General features: G+C 39.9%; 1 protein-coding gene across 7 annotated transcripts in view; it reads left to right on the top strand.

The window, feature by feature from the left end:
• Positions 1-3,251: 3,251 nt before the first annotated feature.
• Positions 3,252-24,870, top strand: part of TTL (coiled coil protein) — a 33,758-nt gene continuing 12,139 nt past the window's right edge. For 4 of the 7 annotated variants that reach the window (XM_088979831.1, XM_088979837.1, XM_088979835.1 and 1 more), the window contains exons 1-4: positions 3,259-3,720; positions 3,831-3,957; positions 8,850-9,198; positions 9,359-9,453. In XM_088979831.1, the coding sequence (XP_088835957.1) occupies positions 3,386-3,720; positions 3,831-3,957; positions 8,850-9,198; positions 9,359-9,453 (906 nt within the window). In that variant the 5' untranslated portion in view covers positions 3,259-3,385. Of the gene's footprint in view, positions 3,726-3,830; positions 3,958-8,849; positions 9,199-9,358; positions 9,454-24,870 lie in introns of all 7 variants that reach the window. The other 3 variants (XM_088979834.1, XM_088979838.1, XM_088979833.1) reach the window with 3 other exon arrangements.

The raw sequence follows: 24,870 nt of genomic DNA, 5'->3' as shown, positions 1-24,870 counted from the left end.
CGTTTTCAGTTTTCTTCCCTTTTTTCCCCCTCTTTGCAGTTTAATTTAGTGGCTGTTAACTCACGACATCAATTGCTAATGGTCGTTGCTTCCATTCCATGAGGCATCACCTCTCAGAGGACAGAGGTCTCGACTTCAATATCCAACAATAAAAGAAAGGGTAGTTTGCAAATTACTTGTTTAGTTGGGCTTAAAAATACCATCGATCTAAGATTTGTTCAGAAGCTCTAAATAATAAATACTGTCAAAATATAAGCCTTGTTGGAAATATCACCGAGACTTGTCACCTACAAAAACCTGGGGACTGGGGCGTGACTACTAATAAATCAGAGGGAATGCCCTGAAACTCTCTCAAGGAGGCTCAATTGGTATGCAAAGGGCAATTTGCGTTCAATGCGAGGGGCAGTTAGGGTTCTTTATTTTTGATAAATAAGTTAGGATCTTTATTACTTTGTAATTTACCAAAAAATTAAAGTAACTACAAAATGATGTTTTCCCACGAAACAATTTGTTTGTTTGTCATGGATTGGCAATACCATTCTTATCTCCTGATCGATTAAGCATCTGTTAATAAGGATGTTTGATCAACGGATACATTGCAGATTAATACCTTCTATTTTGGGTTTAGTCTCACTTTAGGCCTGAATTTCAAAATTTGCCACTGCAATATCTGAACTTTGGAAAACTCAGTTTAGTCCCTGCCATTAGCAGTTCATCAATTATCTTATCATATGATGACATGTATGACAAAAAACTTCTGAACATGTCAAAACTACCCTTCAAAAGAAGGCACTGTTCATCATCTTCTTCCTGAAGAATCAAAATTGAACCAAAGCAATGATAAACAGCCCCAAACCCACCACCAATCCATCTTCTCTATTCATTCTATTATTCTCTCTCTTCTCCTCCCTTCATCCTTCAACCTTTTGATGTGAACTTCCTAAATCTTCTCCACATTTATTCTCTCTTTCTTTTCCATTGCAACAGAGATTGCATGTAGCAGGAAACAAGCTCCATTAGACCCATTATTCTAAACCAACTTCAGACGGCTGATGACCATCTCTGTCATCTCTAACGAATCCAAGCTGAAGCACCCAAATTTGTTGAGGTAATTCCACTACCACTTCACAAAAATGAGATTTGGATGGTTGGCCTTCCAGAGTTCCTGGATTGGCTGTGATTGTTGTTGCTTCGGTGTAAAGGTCATCTCCATGCTCTGATTACAAACCTCTTGTATTTGTGACTTTCCAAGGAAACGTTAAAACCAATCTCTGTTATCTTCCTTTCTATAATTGAAAGAGGAGAAAAATCTCATAGATAGTATTTTTCGGGTCTTAAAGTTTCATCATTCTGGATGTGGAGAGGGCTGACAGAGAATTTGTCAGTGCCATTGGTTTTATTGTAACCTATTTACTTCTGATTTTGACTGAAATTGAACCATTCTTTTAAAAGTATAAATATAAATATGTATAGTGTAAATATATACAAAATAATACAAAATACAAGGCTTTACACTATATATTTGTACTTGTACTCTTACCAAATGGAGCCTTAGGGTGCAAATGTGCAATTAGTTGCAGTGCTATTTTATTTGCACTAGTACAAATGCATAAGAGTGCAAATAAAAAAAAAAGAAATTCTCATTTACTTCTGTGTTGGGTTTTACTTTATTCTTCATGTTTTAATTTAATGTATTTATATTGCAATCAAGCAAAGTAAATTAATAAACTAAAATTTGAAACAAAAATAGAAAAAAATTTACATTCAAATCATTTGCACTTCCATGGTTTTGCATCATTGCAAATTTATTTGCATTGCAAACCATGTGTATTAAGAAAGAGGTTGAATTTGAATACATGAAAACCCGGTTTGAACTCGTCATTTTCTATTAAAAAAGCTCTCTTCTACGTACTGAGTGACGAAGAAAAATGGAGATTTCTCTTCATGTAAGACAAAACAATAAATTAGTAGAGCCTAACCGGTAACTTCAATTTGTTTCTGTGGATTCTTCGTTTTAATGGATTTCGAAAACGAAGGATTACAACGTAAACAAACTTTTAATTTTAGTACATAATCCTTTTGTGGGTTTATTTTGGTGGTAATTTGCATGATTGATTCTGTGTTTGTTGGAAGGCTTTTGTAAGTTGATGTATAACCAATATAAGTTGATTCGGTATTTGACAAATTGATTCCTCAAATCAAACACCCACTTGGTTGCAACCAAGGTCATGTCGATTGTAAGTCGATGTATAATTTTTTAAGATTGGTATTTTGTTTTTCTCTATGACATTTGGGTGGGTGATAAAAAAATTAAATGATAGGTATTTGTGTACTCTCACATGCCATACATGCCATTTAACGTCAGTTAATGATTTTAAACTAAACCAAAATTTAAAAAGTTGATTGGGAATTGAAATCACTATGGGTCGATGGTTAAAAAATGATGAAAAACTATTGAATGGGTCAATGGTTTAATTGCCCAAGTCAATGAATCATTGACCAAATCAATGATTTTTGGCCAAGGACCAGATTAAGAGTGAAACAAAACCAGGGGTGGCAGTGCCCTATGCCTTGAAAATCCCTACAATACCAATTTTAACTAGTGGTGAGCTGAATCCTGTCTGTGAATTAATGTCAAATTCACAGGAGGATGCGGTTTATAAGGGGTTTTTAATAGACTAAGAGGGGGCTTCAAATTAGATTTCTGAGGGGGATTGTAGTCTAAAAATCCCTTTTAGTAACTTTACCTATATTTACTAACTTTTAACCCCCTATGCATGCTTATTATATTTTGACCCCGTTAAAAGAAAATTCTAACTCCACCCCTGAACAGAACCGATTACCTAAACGATTTTTAAGTCGAACAGTTATCGTCCGAATCAACAGCGGTTTAAATACACGGGACTAAACTGGTAATTTTCAAGAGTTCAGCAATTTACCCTTGATCAAACCGATACCGGACCAGTTGATTGGTTATAATATCATGTCTTTCCCACATCTAATATCAGGCTGATCACATGCAATGCACGCGCGAAGATACAAGCGTTAGGCATTCGGGCAATTTATGCTTGGCTTGAGTGAATGAATTTGGATCTCCTGCCAAGGAAATCCTACTTGTTGGAATGTATTTTGTTGGCAGGTGATCCGGATTCGGCTTAGGTGGTCCAACCGCAAAAAAAGTTGACTTGAACCGCCCAGTTTGATTCATGAAACGGGTAATTTGTCTATTTGATGATCGTCTTCCCGTTCATGGTCCCGTGTCCCGTGTCCCGTGTCCCGTGTCCCGTGATGTCCGTGCCCCGTGTTGTAGACTACCATTTCGGTTCTTCCTTCTGTTTGAAGCAAAATAGGACAAGATCAGTGAACAGTAGAAAAATCGCCTCTCATGGAAGGTCTGCAGCAACAGCAGCAGAGCAAACGTAACCCTATGCCTAATAACGAGAAGAAGACGAAGAAGAATAAAAAAAACAACAAGACCAACGAATTCGAGTTCTGCAAAGTCTGTAATCTCAACCACGACCAAGGCCGGCGCCACATTTACTTTCCTAACCATATAAAATCCCTCTCTTCCTACCTTTCTCGGTTCCACAAGAAGCTCTCCGACGTTCGTTTCTTCCTCAAAAACCCTAGTCTCCTCCGCCCAGAGCACGCTCCTCGGAATCGACTCTGGTGCGTTTTCTGCGATTCTGACATTGAAGAGCTCGATAGCTTATTCGCTTGGTAAGGTCAAATCTATTAAATCCTTTTGTGTTTTTTTTTTTGGTTTTTAGTTTCATTTATCCTTTGGTCTCATGTTTCTGTATTTTCCCCTTCCCTTATGATATCTTCAGTGGTAACGCAATTACTCATTTCGCGAGTGCTGAGCACTTGAAGAATTTAAAGTATTTCTTGTGGAAGTATGGTGGAGGGATGGATCGAGTTGATTCTTTCAAAATTTCTGATGAAGATGTCTCTAAGGTTGTTTTATTGTTATCTTTATATATACATATGAATTCAATGTATGTGTGTTGCTTTGCTGCTGTTCTTTATGTTCTCTTGGAGTTTTATATGATTTTAACTGCTAGGTTGAAAAGAATTGTTGTTTTTAGCTTAAAGATAAAAGTATCCCAAAACAATCAATTTTTTTTTTCTGGTAAAAAAAACAAGGCGATATAACTTGGTAATTAAAAAAAAAGTTGAAGAACATATTGGCCAAAGAAGCTGTCAACTGAAGAAACTCATGCTGGAAGGTTATTGATTTTTGCTATGTTTCTTATTTTACTATGTTTGGATTGGAGGTACTGAGTTACCCTGTTACTTTGAGTTGGTAAAGCGTGTCTATGATTAAAACCAAGTTATTTAATCAAAATAGTTAAATAAGTAGCTCATACTCACTCATAGAATCACCGATTCTAATGCGGTGGTGAAGAAGTTTGAAGCTTGAGGCCAAGTTTTTCACTTTTGAGGAGTTTTGGACAAGAGATGGAGTGGCATTGAAGAACAGAGAGATGGGAAAGGTGTTTGTGATTCTGGCGGGTAGAGCAGCTTTGTGGTTTCAAGAGTTCTTGCAAGAAGCAATACGGTCATCTCGAATGTTGGAGGAGAAATAGAATGCAAAGGAAGGTGAGAGGGGATATCTAGCAATTAGAAGGATTAATAGTAGAGGAAGATTTGTTGAGTTAACTGGATTTTTTGGGCAAGGAAAAAACAGTTCGTTTGTCTTCTAGAAGGCAGAGGAGCTAGAGGTTGGATTATGTTTTCTGATGGGGTTCAGAGACTCTACTTGTTATGCTGAGAAGCTGCAGCCTGAGGAAAAGAGATTGGAGGTGGAAGAAAAAAGTTAGAGAGAGTTGATGTGGGGCAACAGAGAATGGAAAATGAAAGCAATACTGAACTGCAAATAACAGTTAGGTTGGGGAAGCTGAAATCGTTCTGTAACAGTTTGAAGGAAAAATGGGAATCTAGATTGGTGTTGTCTGCAAGAAAGGAGATTAAGAACAGGAGTGAAGTAGGAGAAGAAGTCAGGGAATATTTCCACATTGATGGGCCATTGGCAATTAATCTCTTTGAATGAAGTAGGTTGCAGGTTTGGATTACAACCTCCTTCAAAGCTAGGTGGTGGGAGGAGGGGTGGGAGGAAGCAGATGATGATGTGACATGTATTTCACTACGTGGAGCACTGGGAGAGGAGGGGGCATAGAAAATGGAAATCTTCACAAGAAAAGAAACTGGAGGATCAGTGAAGGTAAGAGTAGATGGCAGATGCTCCTTAAGAATTTTGTTCTTGAAGGGTGTGATGTAAATCGAAAGGTTCGCTGAGGCGGTGCTGGAATTGAAGACACAGAAATTTAAAGTGAAAGCGGAGCGTTCGGTTGGCATGAGGGCCAAGGAAAGGAAAAGGAGTCTTTTGGTGGGCTGGTTGGACCATTGGCAAGCTGGGCGGACGAGCCACTCGTGGATGTTCTGAGTTCATTTATTGGGTTGATAATTTTTGTCACCACATGACGGTGAAGATAAAAAAATTCTGAAGTAAGTAGCAGAAAAATTGGTTCAGGAGGTTTGGGTTCAGCAAATGAGCAGAGTTTTGATATGGCTGGATCATGTGGTACTTTAAGTCACCACATGATGGGATGCTTTTATCAAGTGATGTTAGACCAAATTGAAGGTCTATTATTGTCTTCCTAAGGTTGGGGTGGAAAACCAAGAGCCTCTCTTCAGAAGAGGTGGGGAAAAACTTTAATAGAGCGAAGTACTACCTAGGGTCAAGATCTTGAGGGGGCAAAAAGGATTGTTGCTCGAAAAACAGGTCAGGTGGAAGGGTGAAGAAAGAAAAGTGGGAGTGGGTGGTTACAATATTTATTCGAGAAGATAATCCATTCAAATTGAAAGTCAGTGTTGAGACTAGTGGGTTGAACTTGAAGAATAGGTTGACTTTCTACGTGTTGTTGAATCTTAGTTTCAATGGGGAAAGATTCTTGGCAGGTGAAAGGGGCAGAAATGTTGGATTAAATAGTTTGGAGGCTAAGATGAGTCAGCATGTAGCTTGCGGCTGAATTCTTGGGGAGAAATCAAATCATTCTAAAATTGATGAAGGCTCGGCATAGGAATCCCAGATGTTGTATGCGAAAGTAGAGTCACTGAAAATGAAAGGGAGTTTACTATAATAGCAGGTGAGATGTAGAATGCAGAGGTGATGGTAGGTGGATTTGGTGAATCTGCTAGACTTTACCTAAACAAAATTGACGTTAAAGAGGGAGAAAAATATTGAAGGGAATAGTAGTGATTGTGTATCTGATGTTTGGGGGGTTGATGTTTCCGAAGAAACTGAGAAGGCTTTGGTGTTAGATGGTTTCAACTTTTCAGAGTTGGTATGTGTTTGTGATAATAAGAGTTGTGGAAGCAATGAGAAGTTTGAAGGTTGTGAACCATCATTGTCAAAATATGGATGTAGTGAGCTGATTGGGGGGAAAATGAAGGTATTGAGAGCTCCAAGGAATCTGAAAGTTCTTGTGATGATGCCATTGCTGATGGATTCTGTATCTATAACCCAAGTGTTTATTGGAAAATTGGGGGTGGATTTAGGAGGAAAAGGGATACAAGTTTAACTGAGGTGATATTACTTTGGTAAACTTGAAAACACCCAAAGATTCAAACAATGACCATTTAGTTCATATTACCAAAGTTCTCCATCGGTTGAAGGAGGGTCTTGTTGGAGTTGATCCTTGTAATAAGTTAAAGAGGATCTATAAGAGAAAGGGGGTGAAGGCCAAAATTAGAAATCAAATCTATGCTAGAAGCAATAGTATTTTGGACCTGGTGAAGAAAAAAGTGGAGAAGAAGAAGTTGGGACCATTCTTTAATGATCAAAAACAAGATGTAATGTTAAGAGAGGAATTGCCAGGGGCTGAGGAAGACATGGAGGAAGAGAATACAGAAGGGGGAGAGGAAAATGAGGAGGTGGTTGTTGATCAGGTGAGAAAAATAGAAAAAAATGTGGATTTGGAAAAGATGGTGGAAACTGAATTCCAAGGAAGCAAGACATGGAGGAAGAGAATGCAGAAGGGGAAGAGGAAGTGGTTGTTGATCGAGTGAGAAAAATAGAAAAAAAATGTGGATTTGGAAAAGATAGTGGAAACTGAATTCTAAGCAAGTTGTTGGGGTTACTGTTTATAGGAGTGGAAGGTTTGACAAGAAAAACTTTTCGTATGTTTTGAGTGTAGAAAGTCCTAATGCGGAGTGCTGAGTTGGAGATGGTTGTTGTTTAAGATTGTGTCTGAAGTTGAAGGTGTTGGGGAGAGCCTTGGGTCCCTTGAGGGTTCTGGGTCTTGGCAGTGAGGGTATTTGATATTTACATTCTGGGAAGGTGAGAAAATTATTGTCCTTTGAAGGGGGTCTGGAGGGATCTGGTGATTTCAGTTTTGAGTTTTCTTCTTTATTTGTGGGTGATATCTTGTCACTTTTTTCGTATTATCTTTCTTTCTAATAAAATATTTCTTTTTTTTTTATTTATTACACAAAAAATGCCATGACAATATTTCTGTGCCTTTAGAATGTATGTATTATCTATCGTAGTTATTTCCTTGTGGAAAGAATCAATTTATATCTTGAAATGTTGACTGCAGAAAGTGTGTGGTAAGTAATATGCTTGTGGTTCTAATAAACTACTCTTAGTGCAGTATGGATTAATATGATCGGTTGTGTCCAGTAAAAAAACATTCAAGGTGTAAATTATGTTGGACGATCACGAGTTTTGGGGTAGTCTTGAGAGTAATATACATTCCTCATGAGCTTGTCTTTTTGGCAAGCTAATACTTCTCCTTTTTGTTACTTGAGGTATGTTTTTAAACCCAGTTTTATCAACGCGGTAAAGTGATGAATAGTTGTTTTTGTCTCTATAGTCCATGCTATGACTAGTTAAGTAAAAAAATTATGTTCTAAATTTAAAGATATTGATGCAATCTCATGAATAAGTTGATATAGACTACAATTATGCAAGAAAAAAAATGGTGTTGAACATTTAGTTTACAGCTATTGTTTTTGCAAACAAATAAAAGGTTATTCCTGATAGGATAGGGAATTACAGCATTTATTTTTCCAAAGAAGATTGCAACCTTGAGTATTAGATGTGCTCTTTATTTGTCGCAAGCCATACCAACATACCATTGATTGGAAGAAAACTTAAAAGAACTCCTCCACTGCCTTTTTATTTTATGATATTTTTTTTCTATTTTATATACCATTATATAATCATAGTTCATCATGAATATTTAAAGCAACAATGTGAATATAACAAATGCAAACATATTCTATATTATTTCAAATAATTAGAGATTCAGACAGGCAAATAAAGCTTTAATTTTGTGGTTATCTAGTTGTTAATTGATTAGTTGACCTAATCAATGCTTAGTTGTCCTAGGTGACCATATCATCAATATTGGTTGACTGGTGATGCAGTTGGTCTGGCCCTGAACTGACTGGTTAGTTGACTAGTCAACACTTTGATAGAACTGTTTAAACCCTTTGATGTCATATTCCCTCCATTTATCTCTGTACTCAATTGTATTGTCCTATTAGGTATATGGATGAGACCAGTTGCACTAGAAAAAGGTTCAAGGTGTAGATTATCTTGAACTGTCATGAGTGTTGCGATAATATTGGAGGGAATGTGTTTACCCTCCTGAAGCCCCGATCTCTTTATTTACCTCAGTCCTTGTCTTCATGTGGATTTTGAGGTAGATAAATTTCTGAGCTGTGTTTGTTTTGTTAGTTTCCTAGAGAACACACTGGACAGGCTAACCAATATGGTAAATGGTTAATATCATTTTACTTTTCCAGATATCTAACATAGATCAATTTGTTTGTAAGTGCAGTGGGAGAAGAAATGTGAATCACTGAAGAGTTTTGCTTCATCTTCAAGCGAAGGATCTTATGGACCATCACTTGGACCTTGGAAAGATATCCAAAATAAACATTGCTGTGAAAATACAGATAGTAATGAAAAAAATAAAGTCAAGTCTTTTAAGTTTAGTTTTTCAAATAGTGTTCTGCCTTTACAATGTTCTACGAAAGAGAGATATCAGGTATCTCATCCAGAAACCAATGAAATTGCAAGTGCTGGTCTTTTTTCATATAATGCTACTTCTTTGCCACTAAGTACAGAAGATAATATGCATAATTGGGGCATGCACCTCAACAAAAGCACTTCAATGGATCTGATAGGTATTCACAATCTAACAATTTCTTTAAAATTAAAGTTAAGTTGTTAATTATTAAAAGGTTAAAGTTAAGTATGCTAGTAATACATCAGTGGTGAATATTTTTCTTTTTTCAAATGACATTTTCTATTTGAACCTAGTAATTTATACCTTTTGTTTTTTAGCTTCTACATGTGACCCAGTTTACAGTGATAACCAACATTCCCTGGTTGAGAACAGTTGGAAATGCTCGGTTGATTGGTCTCTTAGTAGTGAAGGGGTAAGATTGCTTATGTTCTAAAAAATTCCTCATTCCTCATTCTCTTAGTGTATCTACTACTGATTCCAAATATTTTTCTTATGTTTTCAAGAAATGCCCCACTGTTCTGTTGTTCTACTTATTTGTTTTTGTATGATTTAATTGCTTGATTTGCTTTTGTGTTTCCTGTTATTGTTAAATGGTTTGTCTTGTTGGTACATAATGATGCAAATAAGTTCATACTGTCAGGTAGTGCTGACCAATTATTGGTTAGAATCCAAGCACTGAATCTTGAGTCTTGAAAACTCGGCAATGTTTGGTGTTTGGGAAAATGGCCAGCTAAGTTATGTCAATCTTTCTGGTGAATTAGCCTTTGACATTTAAACCTCCACTTATTTTCAGTCTACAAGTTATTGCCTGTAACTCAATTGGTTTGATATCCAATCAATAACTTTTGCAGCTTGATCTCTATTGTCATCTTGGAGAGAATGAAGAGAGTTTATCTCTCTCCTGGATGTTCTCTTGTATCTTTCTCATTATTAATGAAATTTCTGGTTATTGATCAAAAAAAAAAAAATGCAGCTTGATCTTTGGCTTTTAATATGAAGATTCTAAATTCCAATTTGTTAATTTTTCCCAAAAAGATTACTGTACACACTTTATGGTTGAATTAAAAAGGCCAAACTTTTATTTCTAGAAAAAAAATAGAACATTAAAGTGTGCTTAATAGTATTTTGGTAGTTGAAAGTTGGCATCAGGTAGAACCTTAATGCTAGGTTATTATCGAACCTAGCATTTAGCTCATAGGCAAGTTTATAAGCATATACTCTGTTGGAATGCCTTCAAGGCCTTTCAGTAGGACAGATTTTTGATAGTTCCATCAGCATGAACAAAGCAATGTAACCCAGACCAGGAACCAATGAACCTTGCCAAGCTGAGAAGTTGGACAGCAAAATCAGATAAAACATGGAGCTGGAGAAAGAAGGTTTGTTTGCTGCAGAAGGAAGGTGGAGATTAGAGTTCATGATTGAAGCAAAGAAGTTGCTTTTAGAAGAAAGAAGAAGCGGAAATCTTTCAGTCTTGAAACTAAGAGAAGAAGGAAGAGCAACTATTTTATTAATAGAAGAAGCTACACAATGGTTGAAAGGGTTCATCGATGGTGTGCCATTTTCAGTGAAGAGAAATGGTTGGATGAGCTCGTTGGAACTTCAAAGGAGACACTATCAGGTGATATTGAAATCTAATCAGAAGGGTTGGTTCGTGGCTGTGATTGAGAATTTTGGTAACAATAGAAAACAATTGGTCTGTAGTCCAGAAGGAGAACAGGGTTCGGGTTGGAGGTTGTTTGCTCAGAAACTTCAAGATTTTCTCTCAATGAAAGCTGATAAGTTAACCAAAGGAGAAGATGTAAAGAACATTCAAAAAGAAGATTTAAAGAACAATCAAAGGAAGGAGTGCATGAGGGTTCTGAAGGCAAAAATCAGCAACAGAAAAAAGGATAGGACAGAGAAGTTCTACAAAAAGGCTCTGACGTTAAGGAAGATGCTTTTGAAGAATTTAAAAGTAAAGAATTGGAAGAGCAAAGAGAGGCTATGGAAGAAAAGAAAAATGGAGGGATGGTAAGGGATGAGAGGGAAGAAGTAAAAGTTGTAATCGGGGAAGAGGGGGAGTGCAGTCAAGGAGTTGAGATGATCAGGTTTGTAGGAGTAGAGGAAATAAGAAAAAAGGAAAAGGTGGGGAGGGAAAGGGGATGATAGTTTAGTGGAGGAGAAGAAAGAGGGGATAGGAGCATGGAATGAGGGATGGGGAAACAAGGGGGAAGGAAACAATAGCATGGGTGGGGTCAAAACGTATAAAAGGAAAAGTTATAGAACTTTTCCCTTAGAAGATAACAGAGAAAGATGGCTGAAATTGGATTCCGGGAAGGAAAGTGAGGATGATCTGATGTAGATGAGACACATAAGGTGGAGGGCACTTCTGACATTGAAAAAGTTGTGAATAAGGAAGTGGAAGTTGGCAGAACTCTGGGTTTATTTTTCTTAGAAGGGGAGGAGTTTGTGAAGGAAGCCTTCAGGTTTGTGGAGGAAAGGAATGGGGAGATCAAAAATAAAGAAGACATGGTGCTTGATTGCAATTCAAGTAATTTAATAAATCAAGGGGTGGAAATGTCTGACAGAGGTGATGGGAATAACATCGAGAAGGAAGAGGATGTGGAGAGGGAGGGTAATATGGTTAGGGATCAGAATTATAAGGGGGAGATGGAAGAAGCTGGTGGATATTTAAATACAATTAGAAGATTAAAAAATCAGAAGAGTAAGAGAAGCCAACAACAAATACCAGTTTCAAAGGTTTTTGCAAGGATAAAAGGAGGAATGTTTGGCCTTGGACCCAACAACAAAGTAAGGAAACTTAGAAGTGCAGTCAGAAGACGACAGGAAGATGGCATTCAAAAAAATTAACAAGTAGGTTTGCTGATTCGGCATTCAGTGGGGTTTGTTATGGGTATCGGGTGGGGGTGGTTTTGTTTTTGCTTTGGGTATTCTTTGGGTGTTGGTTTGTGCTTGTTTGTTGTTACGTGTTGTTTCTTTCCACTTTGTTTGGGGTTTGATTTTGTGGGTCTAGGTTTGATGGGATGGTTTTATATATTTGGGTGTCTTGAGCATTTGTCAGTTGTCCTGTGGGTTTTTTTATCTTTTTCATTTGGGTGATTGCTTATCACCTTTTCTTGTATCCCATTTTTGTTTTAATTTAATTTTATTTATCTTCCCAAAAAAGTTGCAAACGTTGGTGTGGTTGTAAGCCATTATCATCATAACCTCAACCTTTGAGATTCTGGTCATTTCAAATTTCAAATTGAAATGATTGAAGCTATTGCATATGAGATCCAATAGGATTAGTTTGACACACAGATTGAATGCTCAATACTTTCCAGGCACACATGATTTTTTAATTGGCATGGAGCAGGCTTTATGTGCCCTCTTATCCAACTTATCTGTAGTGACCATTTACATCTATCTATTAGACAGTGTATGCCCTTAGCTCCAATCAAATTGATCTACATAATCATTTATTTGTAAATGAATAAAGTACACTGTTGTTTCATGTTAATATTGGTATGTTTCTATGTATTACCCCTTAAGCTAGACACTTAAGAGACTCGTGTTAGTTTAGAATGTTCTCAGCCATTGGATAGATTGGGGGAATTTATCCTGACAAGGCTGCCACTGATGTGCTGCCAAGGAGTTGGAGCAGCTTGTCTCAGTTGCTATGGTTAGACCCTAAGCTCAGCCAGTGGGTGTTTATTAGAACCATTGAACCTGGACCAATTTCCAGTATGCCCCGGACTTTGGAGATAGATGGGCAAAACTAGAAAGTTACACATAACCCTAGACTTGATTATGGTACTACACTAGGTGTTGGACTAGGCTGTCTTTGATATGCCAATCAGTGAGATCCATTAAGGGTCAAATACCTGGGTATGTCGGGGCAATCTAAGAATTCACCTGAGTGGGTGATCATAGTGATAGGATCAACCCCTTTGTCGAACAAAGTGAATATCAGGGTTTACACTCCCTTCAATGGAAACCTAAACTGCTTGTAACGGATTTCACTTGTGTTTGAAATCAGGTTTTGCAAAATGTATTTATATGTTATATACTACTATTTTATGAAAAAGATTTGCAAAAGGTTTTAATCCCGAGATCCATCCAAGTAGAGAGTGTGGCACTGCATCTTGTAGCTAGGGGAGAGGTCCTTCTCTGTAGGGCATTGTTTTGATCCTTATAGGCTAAGAGGTTAAGTGTAAGAGACCATTACAGGGTTGATTACAACTGTCTTACATAAGTCCATTATTTTTGGGTCTTCATAGGGTGGTTGAATTCAATGATCATTTAGGTGTAAATGTTGGGTCCAAACTGGACCAATGCTGATTGGGTCAAGGGTTCACTGCCTTGAGCAATGAATTCAGCCTAGCCTCTTTTAGAGGTTGGGCCGAATCTATGTGGGCTTATGTGAGATCATTGTGGGGTCCAACGCCATTCAATATCAGGCCTAAGGTGGCCATGCAACTTCTTGGGCCGTGAGCCTTTGAAGTTGTTAGCATAGGGGTATTTCTGTCTTTATACCTTGATTGATGTTGCTGACCTGTAATGTTGTGTTGAAACATGTGCTCTTAACTTAAGTAAGGGCACATAGGTCTTTTCAGTTATGTTTTAATAATAATATAAATACTTATTGGCCGACTAGTCAAGTTGACTCTTTCAGTTCAAACCAGAATTCTCTCTTCTCTCTTTCTCTCTTTTTCTCTTTCTCTATCACTCTTTCTTCTTCTTCATAACTGAACTCAGTCAAGCCGAACTCTAAGGCATACCTGAATTCTAACATGGTATCAGAGCAGGTTAAATCTACCTAGATTTCTGCTTGCCTAGGGTTCATTCTCTGCGCACCCTATCTAGGGTTTTCCTCTTTTTCTTTTTTTTTTTTTCTTTTTTTTTTCTGTGTTCATTTGGAGATAAGGGAAAGGGCTGAAAAGAAGTGATCGCCCTCTTCCCTTGGGGGTCTCTATGCCTCCAATCAGGTCGTATGTGGTCGGTTGCTGTGATTTCTGAGATCGCCCTCTCCTAGTAGAGGAAGAATAGAGGGCCGAACTGTGTGTGGTTGTTGTGTGTGAAGCGGCTGTTGTGTGTGGACTGCTCTCTTGCTCGCATGGGTGTTACTTCAGCGATAAGGTAAGAGATTTCAGTTCTTGATATCAATTATGGATTAAATAGGAGGTGTGTTTCAGACCATTTGCTAGTGTTTCGGCCAGTAAGTGCTAGGGTTTATGCTGGTTTCTTTGTGCATGTTGAAGGAAGAGATATGATCATATAGTGGTGAGATTTCAGGTAGTTGTAGGAGCAGGGTTTGTGGTGTAAAGAGCACACATTCCAGCAACAATTAGTGCTGCAATCAGTGTGACAGGTGTGACCTAGTGGTGTGTAGTGTGCAGATCTCAGTGATAATAGAATTCAGCAAGTGTGCAGAATTGGTGATAACATAATGGGGGACAGTAATGATTATAAACCTAGTGTGATGGTGCCTACAAACCACCTGAATGTTCAGATGACCTCCATTAAGTTAAATGGAGAGAATTATGTGCCTTGGGCTAAATCCGTTGAAGTCTTTCTAAAGGCAAAGAAGAAGGTAAAACATATCAGAGAGGAGAAACCCTCCTCTGACTCTCACGAGTATGAAGATTGGGAGCAAGAGGACGCTCAGATCATCACATGGTTGTGGAACAGTATGGAACCCAGGATTAGTGTGAACTTCATGTTCCTTGATACTGCCAAAGACGTGTGGGACCATGCGAAAAAATTGTATTCGGGGCTGGACAATACAACCAGAGTTTAGCAGCTTTATCAAGAGTACTTTAATCTGCAACAGGGCAATCAGAGTCTTGAGGAGTACTATGCCAACATGAGGAACATACGTAATGAGTTGAATGTCTATCATCCTCTCACTTCTGATGTCAAGATTCAGCAACAACAGAGAGAGCAGCTTGATGTGACTAGATTTTTTGTAGGACTAAAGTCTGAATATGAACCAGTGCGGGCTCATATATTAGGGGGATCGGCTCTTCCGTCCCTAGAAGAGGTATTTGCTCGACTTCAGAGGATTTCTATCGGATCTATTGAGAACTCTAATATCTCAGATAGATCTACCTTTGCTGCATCGAGAGGCCGTGGTGGTAGAGGTGGAGCTTGGGGAGCTCAATCTGGCCGTGGTGTTGGTAGTGGTTCTGCATATAGCCGAAGTGGCAATGGTGGGTCTACTTATAATTGTGGTGGTGGTCGTACTGGGAGCAGAGATTTAGGGGGAGCCTGTGGTAGAGGACGTAGCTCAGGCCCGAGGAAATGCACTCATTGTGGTATGGATGGACATACCATCAACTATTGTTATGATTTACATGGTCCTCCCTCAACCTGGGCCAATCATGCCGCGATCGGTGACTCAAGTTCTAGCTTTAAACAGGAGAATCATTCATTTGACCAGTTGCCTCCTACATCCACAGATAGTCCCATGAAGGAGATGGTGAGTGTTCCCCGTGATGAATATGAGAGGTTTATCCAATCACAGCAGAACACGACGACTTTTGCTCACTCAGGTATGGCTTGTCTGGCATCTACACCCAATCCTTGGATCATTGACTCTGGAGCCTCCGATCACATGACCGGAACTCCAAGTGTGTTTTCCTCCTTATCTCATTGCTCAACATCACAATCTGTCACCCTTGCTAATGGTTCCACATCCTCAATTTGTGGTGTTGGTAATGTTAACCTAGATCCTGTATCCCTCTCATCAGTTCTGTATGTTCCTAAATTACCTTTTAACCTTATGTCTGTTAGTAAGCTGACCAAATCACTTAACTGCTCCATTACCTTTTATCCTTCTATGTGTGTCTTTCAAGATCTTAAGACGGGGATGAAGATTGGTGGAGGGCATGAAGCAGGTGGACTGTATTATCTTGACAGTGGTGGTGGTGGTAGAACTTCAACAGCTCTCCAGTCATCTCTTTCTCCTCTCCAGTGGCACTGCCGATTTGGTCATCCGTCGCTCAAAGTCTTGAAGTCCTTGGTTCCGTCCTTGAGTCAGCTTTCTGTTTTGGATTGTGAGTTGTGTCAGTTTGGGAAACACCATCGTGTTCCCTTTAGTTCTAGGGTTGATAACCGTGTGTCGAGTCCTTTTTCTTTAGTTCATTCAGATGTTTGGGGTCCTTATAAAGTAATGTCATATAATGGATACAGATATTTTGTAATTTTTGTGGATGATTTTTCAAGGATGACGTGGCTCTATTTAATGAAAGAAAGAAGTGAATTGTTTACCATTTTCCAAAAAATTTTATGCTGAAATTCGTAACCAATTTGGTACCCACATCAAAGTTTTTCGTTCTGATAATGGCCGCGAATATTTATCCTCATCATTTCAGGAATACTTGGACCAACACAGCATTATACATCAGATCGCGTGTACCTACACCCCACAACAAAACAAGGTGGCTGAGAGAAAGAATCGCCATCTCCTTGAAACAGCAAGATCCCTAATGCATCACATGTCTGTTCCCAAACCTTTTTGGAGTGATGCAGTGCTTACCTCTTGTTTTCTGATTAATCGGATGCCCACGTTCATCCTTGATGGTCAGTCTCCGTTTTAGGTTTTGTTTCCCTCTTTGTCTCTTACGCCGAGAGTTTTTGGGTGTGTCTGTTTTGTCCATAATCTGGGTCCTGGGAACGACAAGTTTGATGCCCGTTCTCTCAAGTGCATCTTCCTTGGCTATTCTTGGACCCAAAAAGGGTATAGGTGTTACCATCCTGGTTATTGACGGTCCTTTGTGTGTGCTGATGTCAGTTTCTTTGAGTCTACCCTGTTCTTTTTGGGGTCTGGTGATGCTTCTTCCTCCTCATCACCTCCTCCCCTTCCACTTCCCGTTGTCGATCCTCAGTTTGTTCCAGTTGTGACCAAATCCTTGCCTCCGGTGCCACCACCTGTAGAACGCCCACCTATCCGTCATGTGTATACACATTGCCCACGTGCATCGGCTACTGCTCCTCCGGCTACATCTCCGTCGACGGATCCAGCACCAGAACCCCACTTGGCATGTGAGATTGATCTACCCATTGCTTTGCGGAAAGGTAAACGTACTTGCACCCTTCATCCCATTTCTAATTATGTTTTTCTTACTCACCTTTCCGCTTCCCATCGCCAGTTTGTTACCTTGTTATCATCAGTTATTGTTCCTAAAGATGTCCAGGAAGCCCTTGCCTCTCCAGGGTGGTGTCGTGCCATGGAAGAAGAACTCTCAGCCCTTCATCATAATCATACTTGGGACCTCGTTGCTCTTCCTCCTGGGAAGCAAGCTGTTGGTTGTACGTGGGTTTATATGGTTAAGTATCTGCCTGATGGTAGTGTTGAACGCCTGAAAGAGCGATTAGTTGCAAAAGGGTACTCCCAAACCTATGGCATTGATTACACAGAGACCTTCTCCCCGGTTACTAAGATAGGGTCAGTTCGTGTTGTGATCTCTCTTGCAGCCATGTATGAGTGGCCACTATATCAGTTTGATATCAAGAATGCCTTTTTGCATGGTGACTTACTCGAGGAGGTCTACATGGAGCAACCTCCAGGGTTTGTTGCTCAGGGGGAGGATGGTAAGGTGTGCAGACTAAGGAAGGCTATATATGGGCTTAAACAATCTCCTCGAGCATGGTTTGGTAGGTTCAGTGAGGTGGTAAAGAAGTTTGGCATGAAACAGTGCAAGGTTGACCATTCTGTATTTAGTCATGACTCTCCGGGAGGAAAAATACTGTTGGTGGTGTATGTAGATGATATTGTTATTACTGGGAATGATAACATTGGTATTGATAGGCTGAAGACTTATCTGCAGGATCACTTTCAGACAAAGGATCTGGGTAAACTGAAATACTTCTTGGGGATAGAGGTAGCGAGATCCAAGTATGGGATTAACCTGTGCCAGAGGAAGTATGTGCTTGATTTGCTGGAAGAAACAGGCTTGTTGGGTGCCAAACCAGCTGAAACACCCATGGACACAAATACCAAGCTAAGCAGTGATATGGGTGAAGTGTTTGAAGACCCTAGCAGATACGACGACTTGTGGGCAAACTGAACTACCTAACCATTACCAGACCAGACATCTCATTTGCAGTTAGTGTGGTAAGCCAATTCATGCAAAAACCTCTGACTCCTCATTGGAATGCAATTCTTAGAATTGTGAAGTATCTAAAAGGGGCCCTGGGTTGCGGTCAGATATACAAGAGTGGGGGAAAACTTGAAATAGAAGGGTATTCTGATGCTGATTGGGCCGGTTCTATGTCTGATAGGCGGTCTACTACAGGCTATTGCACGTTTTTGGGAGGTAACCCGGTGACATGGAAAAGTAAGAAGCAGACGGTTGTGGCAAGAAGCAGTGCAGAGGCAGAATATATGGTTATGGCGCATACCGCTTGTGAATTAGTGTGGCTAAGGAACCTTCTACAGGAAGTAGGGTACAACATTAACACTCCAATGAAGCTCTATTGTGATAATCAGGCTGCAGTTCATATCTCTTCTAATCCAGTGTTTCATGAAAGAACCAAGCACATTGAGGTTGACTGTCACTTTGTGAGGGAGAAGGTGCTGAATGGAGAGCTAGACACTACACATGTTAGTACAGGAAATCAGTGGGCTGACTTATTTACAAAAGGCTTGAGTCGGGGAAGAGTGGACTACATATGTAAAAAGCTGGGAGTATATGATATGTACTCACCAGCTTGAGGGGGAGTGTTAGCGTAGGGGTATTTCTGTCTTTATACCTTGATTGATGTTGCTGATCTGTAATGTTGTGTTGAAACATGTGCTCTTAACTTAAGTAAGGGCGCATAAGTCTTTTCAGTTATGTTTTAATAATAATATAAATACTTACTGGCCGACTGGGAGAAGTCGAGTTGACTCTTTCAGTTCGAACCAGAATTCTCTTTTTCTCTTTTTCTCTCTTTCTCTCTTTCTCTATCACTCTTTCTTCTTCTACATAACTGAACTCAGTCAGGCCGAACTCTAAGGCAGACCTGAATTCTAACAGAAGTAAATTGGCCTAAGGCCCATAATTAATACGATTAAGTAAGCTGTCAAGTTGTCATGTGCTCTGGGTCGAATCTGGGTTTGGAAATGGGTATGGAGCACCCATTCTATTAAGAGGATAAGTCTTATCTCTTAATAGAGTCCAGATCCAAATTAGATTTGGATAATCTAATAATTTGATTAGGAGAGTGTTCCACAAGGACTCAAGGAGATAAAAGAAGAAGAGGGCGAACAATACTAGAACACCACTCTCTCTTGTTCTCTCTTCTCTTTTGTCTTCCAAGAAACCCTATCACAACCTAGGCTTTCAAGAACTGATTTAGATCAGTTTTCTTCTTTGTGTTTTGCAAGAAAAACTCGGAAAAATTCCAGGCTCACTCACCTCATTCGATTCAAGCAAGTTGGATCACAGTTTTGCTGAAAACAATGTTGCTGAATCAGCTTCACCTACACGCTGTGCCATCTTCAGTGGAAGCTGGTTTTTAGGACTGGTTTGGGTGTGAACTTCTACCTTGGGATATGCGTTTGTGGGGTTCATATCAGGTATAATTTTCCCCTCTTGATATGGTTTCAAATCTGGTCCGGTTCAGTGCAAGATCGATCTGGAAAAAAATCAGTTTTCAAATTCACCGGGAAATCGGTTCCCGCAAGGGTTAGAATTTTTTTTCGGAAAAAGGGTAAAGTAATTTTATTCAATGAGAAAGCCAAATACAACAAGACTCAGGCCAACCAGGCCTTCCTGAGCCCAAAACATATTACAAGAACATCCATGATTTAGTACAAAGAAGGAGAGAAACATTATGACTTTTAAACTCCTCATTCACCGACACCCAGGAGCAAATCTTCCCCACCACTTTCTGCACAATCTCATCTGGACTTTTAGATTGATTACAGAAAATTCTATTGTTTCTTTCCATCCAAATGGACCAAAGAACAGCCTGCGGAATATTATTCCAAATAAGCCTGCCTTTCTTGCTAAGACCTCCAATCTCCAACTCATAAACAACTCCTTCACAGACTTAGGCATAGCCCAACACACCTCTAGTTTCTTGAGGAAATGTCCCTAGATTGAAGAGGAGATCAGATAGTGAATGCACAAATGATCTATAGATTCAGCACCCATGCCGCATAAAACACAGGAGGGATCAGGAATTTGAATACCGATTCTCTCCAAGTTGACCCTAGTTAGACATTTATTCAAAACCATTGTCCAAACCAAGAAGTTAACAGGGACAGGTGGGGTTCCAAATCTGCCCATCCGGGAAGTTCTCCTGACCTGAGCTGCACATCTTAAGGAAAAGGGATTTAACTGTGAATCTACCATCTGCATTCCACTTCCAAGTCCATTCATCTTCCATACTCATATCAATTCTCAGATTTTGAATCTGCCCCAACAGACCTACATACTCCATTTCCCAGTCTAGCAAATTCCTCCTACATGGGGGAGTCCAAGAGAAGGAGCCCCCAGCGGTACTAATGTTATCAGCAACTGAAGAATCTTGATTCACTGCAATTTGGAACACCCGGGGAAAAGCATAAGCCAAGGGGCCTTCCTCACACCAGGAATCATTCCAAAACTTGATTCTATCCCCTTTTCCAATTTTAAATTTGACCCCGTTCATGAAAAGAGTACTGATCTTAGAAATACCAGCCCATAGAGAACTACCCCCAAATGAAAGGGGATCGAGAGTTTTCCAATTTCCCCAATCCACACCATACTTAGCCGCAATGAGGCACCTCCACCAAGCATTTCTCTCATAAGCAAAACTCCATATCCATTTGCTAAGAAGAGTAGCATTGAAATCTTTTACTTTCCTAACTCCCAAACCACCCTTCTCCTTAGGCTTACACACTTGCTCCCACTTAACAGTGTGAATTTTCTTCTCATCCTCCCATCCCCTCCATAAGAAGTTCCTTTGAAGTTGTTCCAACCTCTTTGCAATTTTATTTGGAATTGGAAAGAGAGAAAGAAAGTGTGTTGGGAGATTGGACAGGGAGCTCTTAATCAATGTAACCCTACCACCAAAAGATAAATATTTAGCCTTCCAAAGAGCCAACCTCTTCTCCATTCTCTCTATGATTGGACTCCAGATTGAAGAAGAGTAACATTTTGCCCCAAGAGGCAACCCCAAATACTTAACCGGGGAAGGAGCTCCATATGGCAGGCCATTATCTGTGCACAATCTTCCAAATTTACAACTTGACCCACTGGGATAATCTTACTTTTGTTCAGGTTGACTTTGAAACCCGTAACCACTTCAAACCAACTCAAAATTCCAAGAACTGTTTCCAACTGAGGCAGATATGCATCCACAAAGCAGAGGGTATCATCAGCAAACTGAAGAATATTAACTTTCTCTTTACCTGGAAAGATAGCAAACCCATTCCATAATCCCGATTCTGCAGCCTTCTTACTAAAAAGAGTGAGGATTTCCATAACACAAATGAACAGCAAGGGTGACAGAGGATCTCCCTGTCTCAGCCCCCTAGAACTACCAAAGAAACCCGTGGGCTGTCCATTAATTAGGATTGAGAATTTAGAGGTCTTAGTACAAACACTAACCCAGTTTCTCCATTTCTGTCCAAAATTCATGCATTCCAACACCCTATCCAAACAATTCCAATTGACATTGTCATAAGCCTTCTCAATGTCAAGCTTACAAACAACCCCCGTAATACCCTATCTTCTCCTTGAGTCAACTAACTCATTAGTAACTAAAATTGAGTCTATCTGTTTGCCTGGAATAAATGCACTACGATTATTTGAAATAACATTACCTATCACCCCTTTCATTCTTTCTGCCAAGACTTTCACCAAGATTTTATAGAAATTGTGAAATAAGCTAATAGGTCTAAACTCCTTAATATTCACAGCCCCCTCAATTTTTGGAATAAGGGAGATAAAAGTGGCATTTAGACTTCTTTGTAGGGACGCATTTGCATGAAACTCTTGGAACTCCTTCATCAAATCTTCTTTCACAAAGTCCCAGCACTTCAGATAGAACAGATTGTATAAACCATCCGACCGAGGTGATTTATCACCTTCAAGCTTCTTAATTGCTGCATTGACTTCCTCTTCTGTAAAAGGCCTTTCAAGCCAACTTTTCTGGGTCCCACTCAGTTGCTTAAAGGAGAGATTGAAGGGAAATGGTCTCAGCTTCCACTTTTCCTTGTAAAGTTCTTTATAGAAAGAGGTTGCAACTGCTTTAATCTCTGAATCAGATTCACCACATCTCTCATTCCATGTCAACTTCTTAATAGCTGAAACTCTAGCTCTAGCATTAGCCACTTTGTGAAAGAAATGTGTATTTTTGTCACCTACCTTTAGCCAATTAACTTTAGCCCGTTGTCTCCATTTCAATTCCTCTTTCACCACCAATTTTTCCATGTTGTTTTTTGCTTGAAGTCTTTTCAGCCTTAACTCTTCAAAAATAGGACCCCTTTCTTCTGCTTTATCAATCTCTTCAATAATACCCAATAAAGCTTTTCTTTCAGTCCCCAACCTTAACTTATTCTCCAAGTTCCAATTTTTAGTTCTTTTTTTTTTAGTCGTCATTTTTTTTTGCCAGAACAAAGGAACTGGATCCCTCCACCTGAAGTTCTTCCCACACTTTCTTCATCAATGGTCTGAGAGTTTCCTCCTCATACCAAGAGTTTTCAAATTTAAAGGGAGTTTTGACCTTCTCCCTCTCTCCACAAATAAGCTGAATAGGATTGTGGTCTGAGACAGGTTTAGGTAGAGATATCTGCCTAAAGTCCAGAAAGATGTCCTCCCAATTTGAGGAAACAAGAAATCTATCCAATCTGACCAGGGTATGGGTATCCTGGTTATTTATCCAAGTGAAACTGTTACCTTGAATGGGAATGTCCATTAGATCCATGTTATTAATGAAATCTGCAAACTGCCTCATCGATACAGTTCCGCCACTTCTTGTATTCTTCTCTTCTACCGACAAGGTGACATTAAAATCGCCCCCAGTAACCCAAGGATGAGTCAAAGTCCCCCTCATATCAGCCAGTTTCTCCCAGAAACTCCTCCTAAGATTAGAAACTGTTGGACAATACACGTTTGTGACTTGAACTATATTACCATCCTGCAACTTCAAGACAAGAGAGATCGAGAAATTCCCACTTCTGCAAGAAATCAAACTACAAACTAGGGGGTCCCAAAGACATAGCAAGCCTTCCGCACTCCCATTGGCTGCCTTTTCCCTCCATTTTACCTGACCATCTCCTCAAATACTCCGAATAATACCAACATCAATTTTCTCCAATTTGGTTTCTTGAATCAATACAATTCCTGAATTTGAAGCCTTTAAGGAATCACAAACCACCATTCTGCTTCTCCCAGACCCCAGCCCTTGAACATTCCAAGAAAGAATTTTAATATTCATTGATATAACAAAAGAAGAGCCTACACCTCCCACTCCTAGAACTCACTCCCCCCACCTAAGTTTTTCTTCGACCCCCTTACCGCCCCAACACTGCTCCCAACCTTCTCATTCAAGCCCCAAGAGAGACGCATTATTTCTCTGCTCCTCTTGGAGTTTGTCCCTCCTCTTTTAGCCCCCATCTTACCCCTTTCCAACAGAATTCTTTGTTCTATCTCTTCCAAGAACTTCATTGTCTCTGCTTCCATTCCCTCCATCGAGACCCCCAAAAAGCTCCCCAACCCTAGAAGTTTAGAAGTGACCCAGGAAGAGGACTTAGAAGTGCTGCTACTAGACTTACCTGCTTCAACAATCCCAAGATTTGAATTTCCCACACTCACTATCTAGCCACTTTCTTCTCACCTCTCTGCCGCAACATGCCTTAGCTCATTTTCCTCTGCCACTTTATGTTGATTATGAGTATCGCTCCTAATTGCAGACTGATCTTCAACTTCCACTACTGCCAACGACGTCACCTCCATCAACTGCTCGTTCAAAGGAACCACGGAAAGGGGAGGTTGGTTCAGTCTTCTACAATTAGCTTTCACCTTCTTCACCATTTCAGAAGGACAAGATTGGGGGGCCGAGTGCTCCAGGCTATCATCACCAGGCTCTACTTCAGGGGAAGGAGAGGTCTGAATCTTCGAAGTGGCAAGCCCAGTCCTCCCCTCCTGTACACAAGGTTGAGTGATCCATGTCGGTTCAAACCGGTCCAGAGAAAAGGCTGGATTCAGGCTAGTCGGGCTGAACTGTCTTGGTCTACTACCGGCCCATCTTGGTTCACTTGCAGCTTTAAGGTTATTTTTTCTACTAGGCTTTTGATTAGGTTGGGTAAATGGATTTAGCTGACCCGAATCTGAATCCTGGACCCTCTTTGAAATTCCCTCATCTGCACCATCCCCAACTTCAGACAGAAGTCTTGCCTCATTAATTGTCGCCAGCGAGTACTCCAGCGAGTACTCTTCCATAGGCACCACTTTTAGGTCTCTTAGGCACTCTTTTATTAAGTTTTTAATATTATCAACCAACTCACCATCTCCAAGAAGACCCATTTTCAAAACAGAGGCACTTCCCTCAGATCGAACAGTTCCTATCAGAATCGCAGGATCAATCTTCTTCTTCTTCCTTCTCCGGCGATCTCACCCGCTCTAGTCCTCCTCCCCCTAGATTAATTGGATGAGCATGTAGTGGGGAGCATTCACTGACGTCCTCTAAGACTATTGTCTTCAAGTCCATCGAGTCCTCCCTGACCTTTTGAGTTCCCTCTTCTATGAACCTCTCCGTCTTCCACCTCCGAACTGACGGAAGGACTTCTGGCTAGATGGAAATTGAGAAGAGAACTTCCCCAGCAACAATCTCCACCTTCTCCAGAATCAAGCCACCCTTCTTCACCTTCATT

Source organism: Nelumbo lutea, chromosome 3, assembly GCF_056320005.1.
Source record: "Nelumbo lutea isolate HS-2025 chromosome 3, American lotus-T2T, whole genome shotgun sequence".
NCBI classification, from domain to species: Eukaryota; Viridiplantae; Streptophyta; class Magnoliopsida; order Proteales; family Nelumbonaceae; genus Nelumbo; species Nelumbo lutea.
This window is presented reverse-complemented; position numbering and strand designations above follow the sequence as displayed.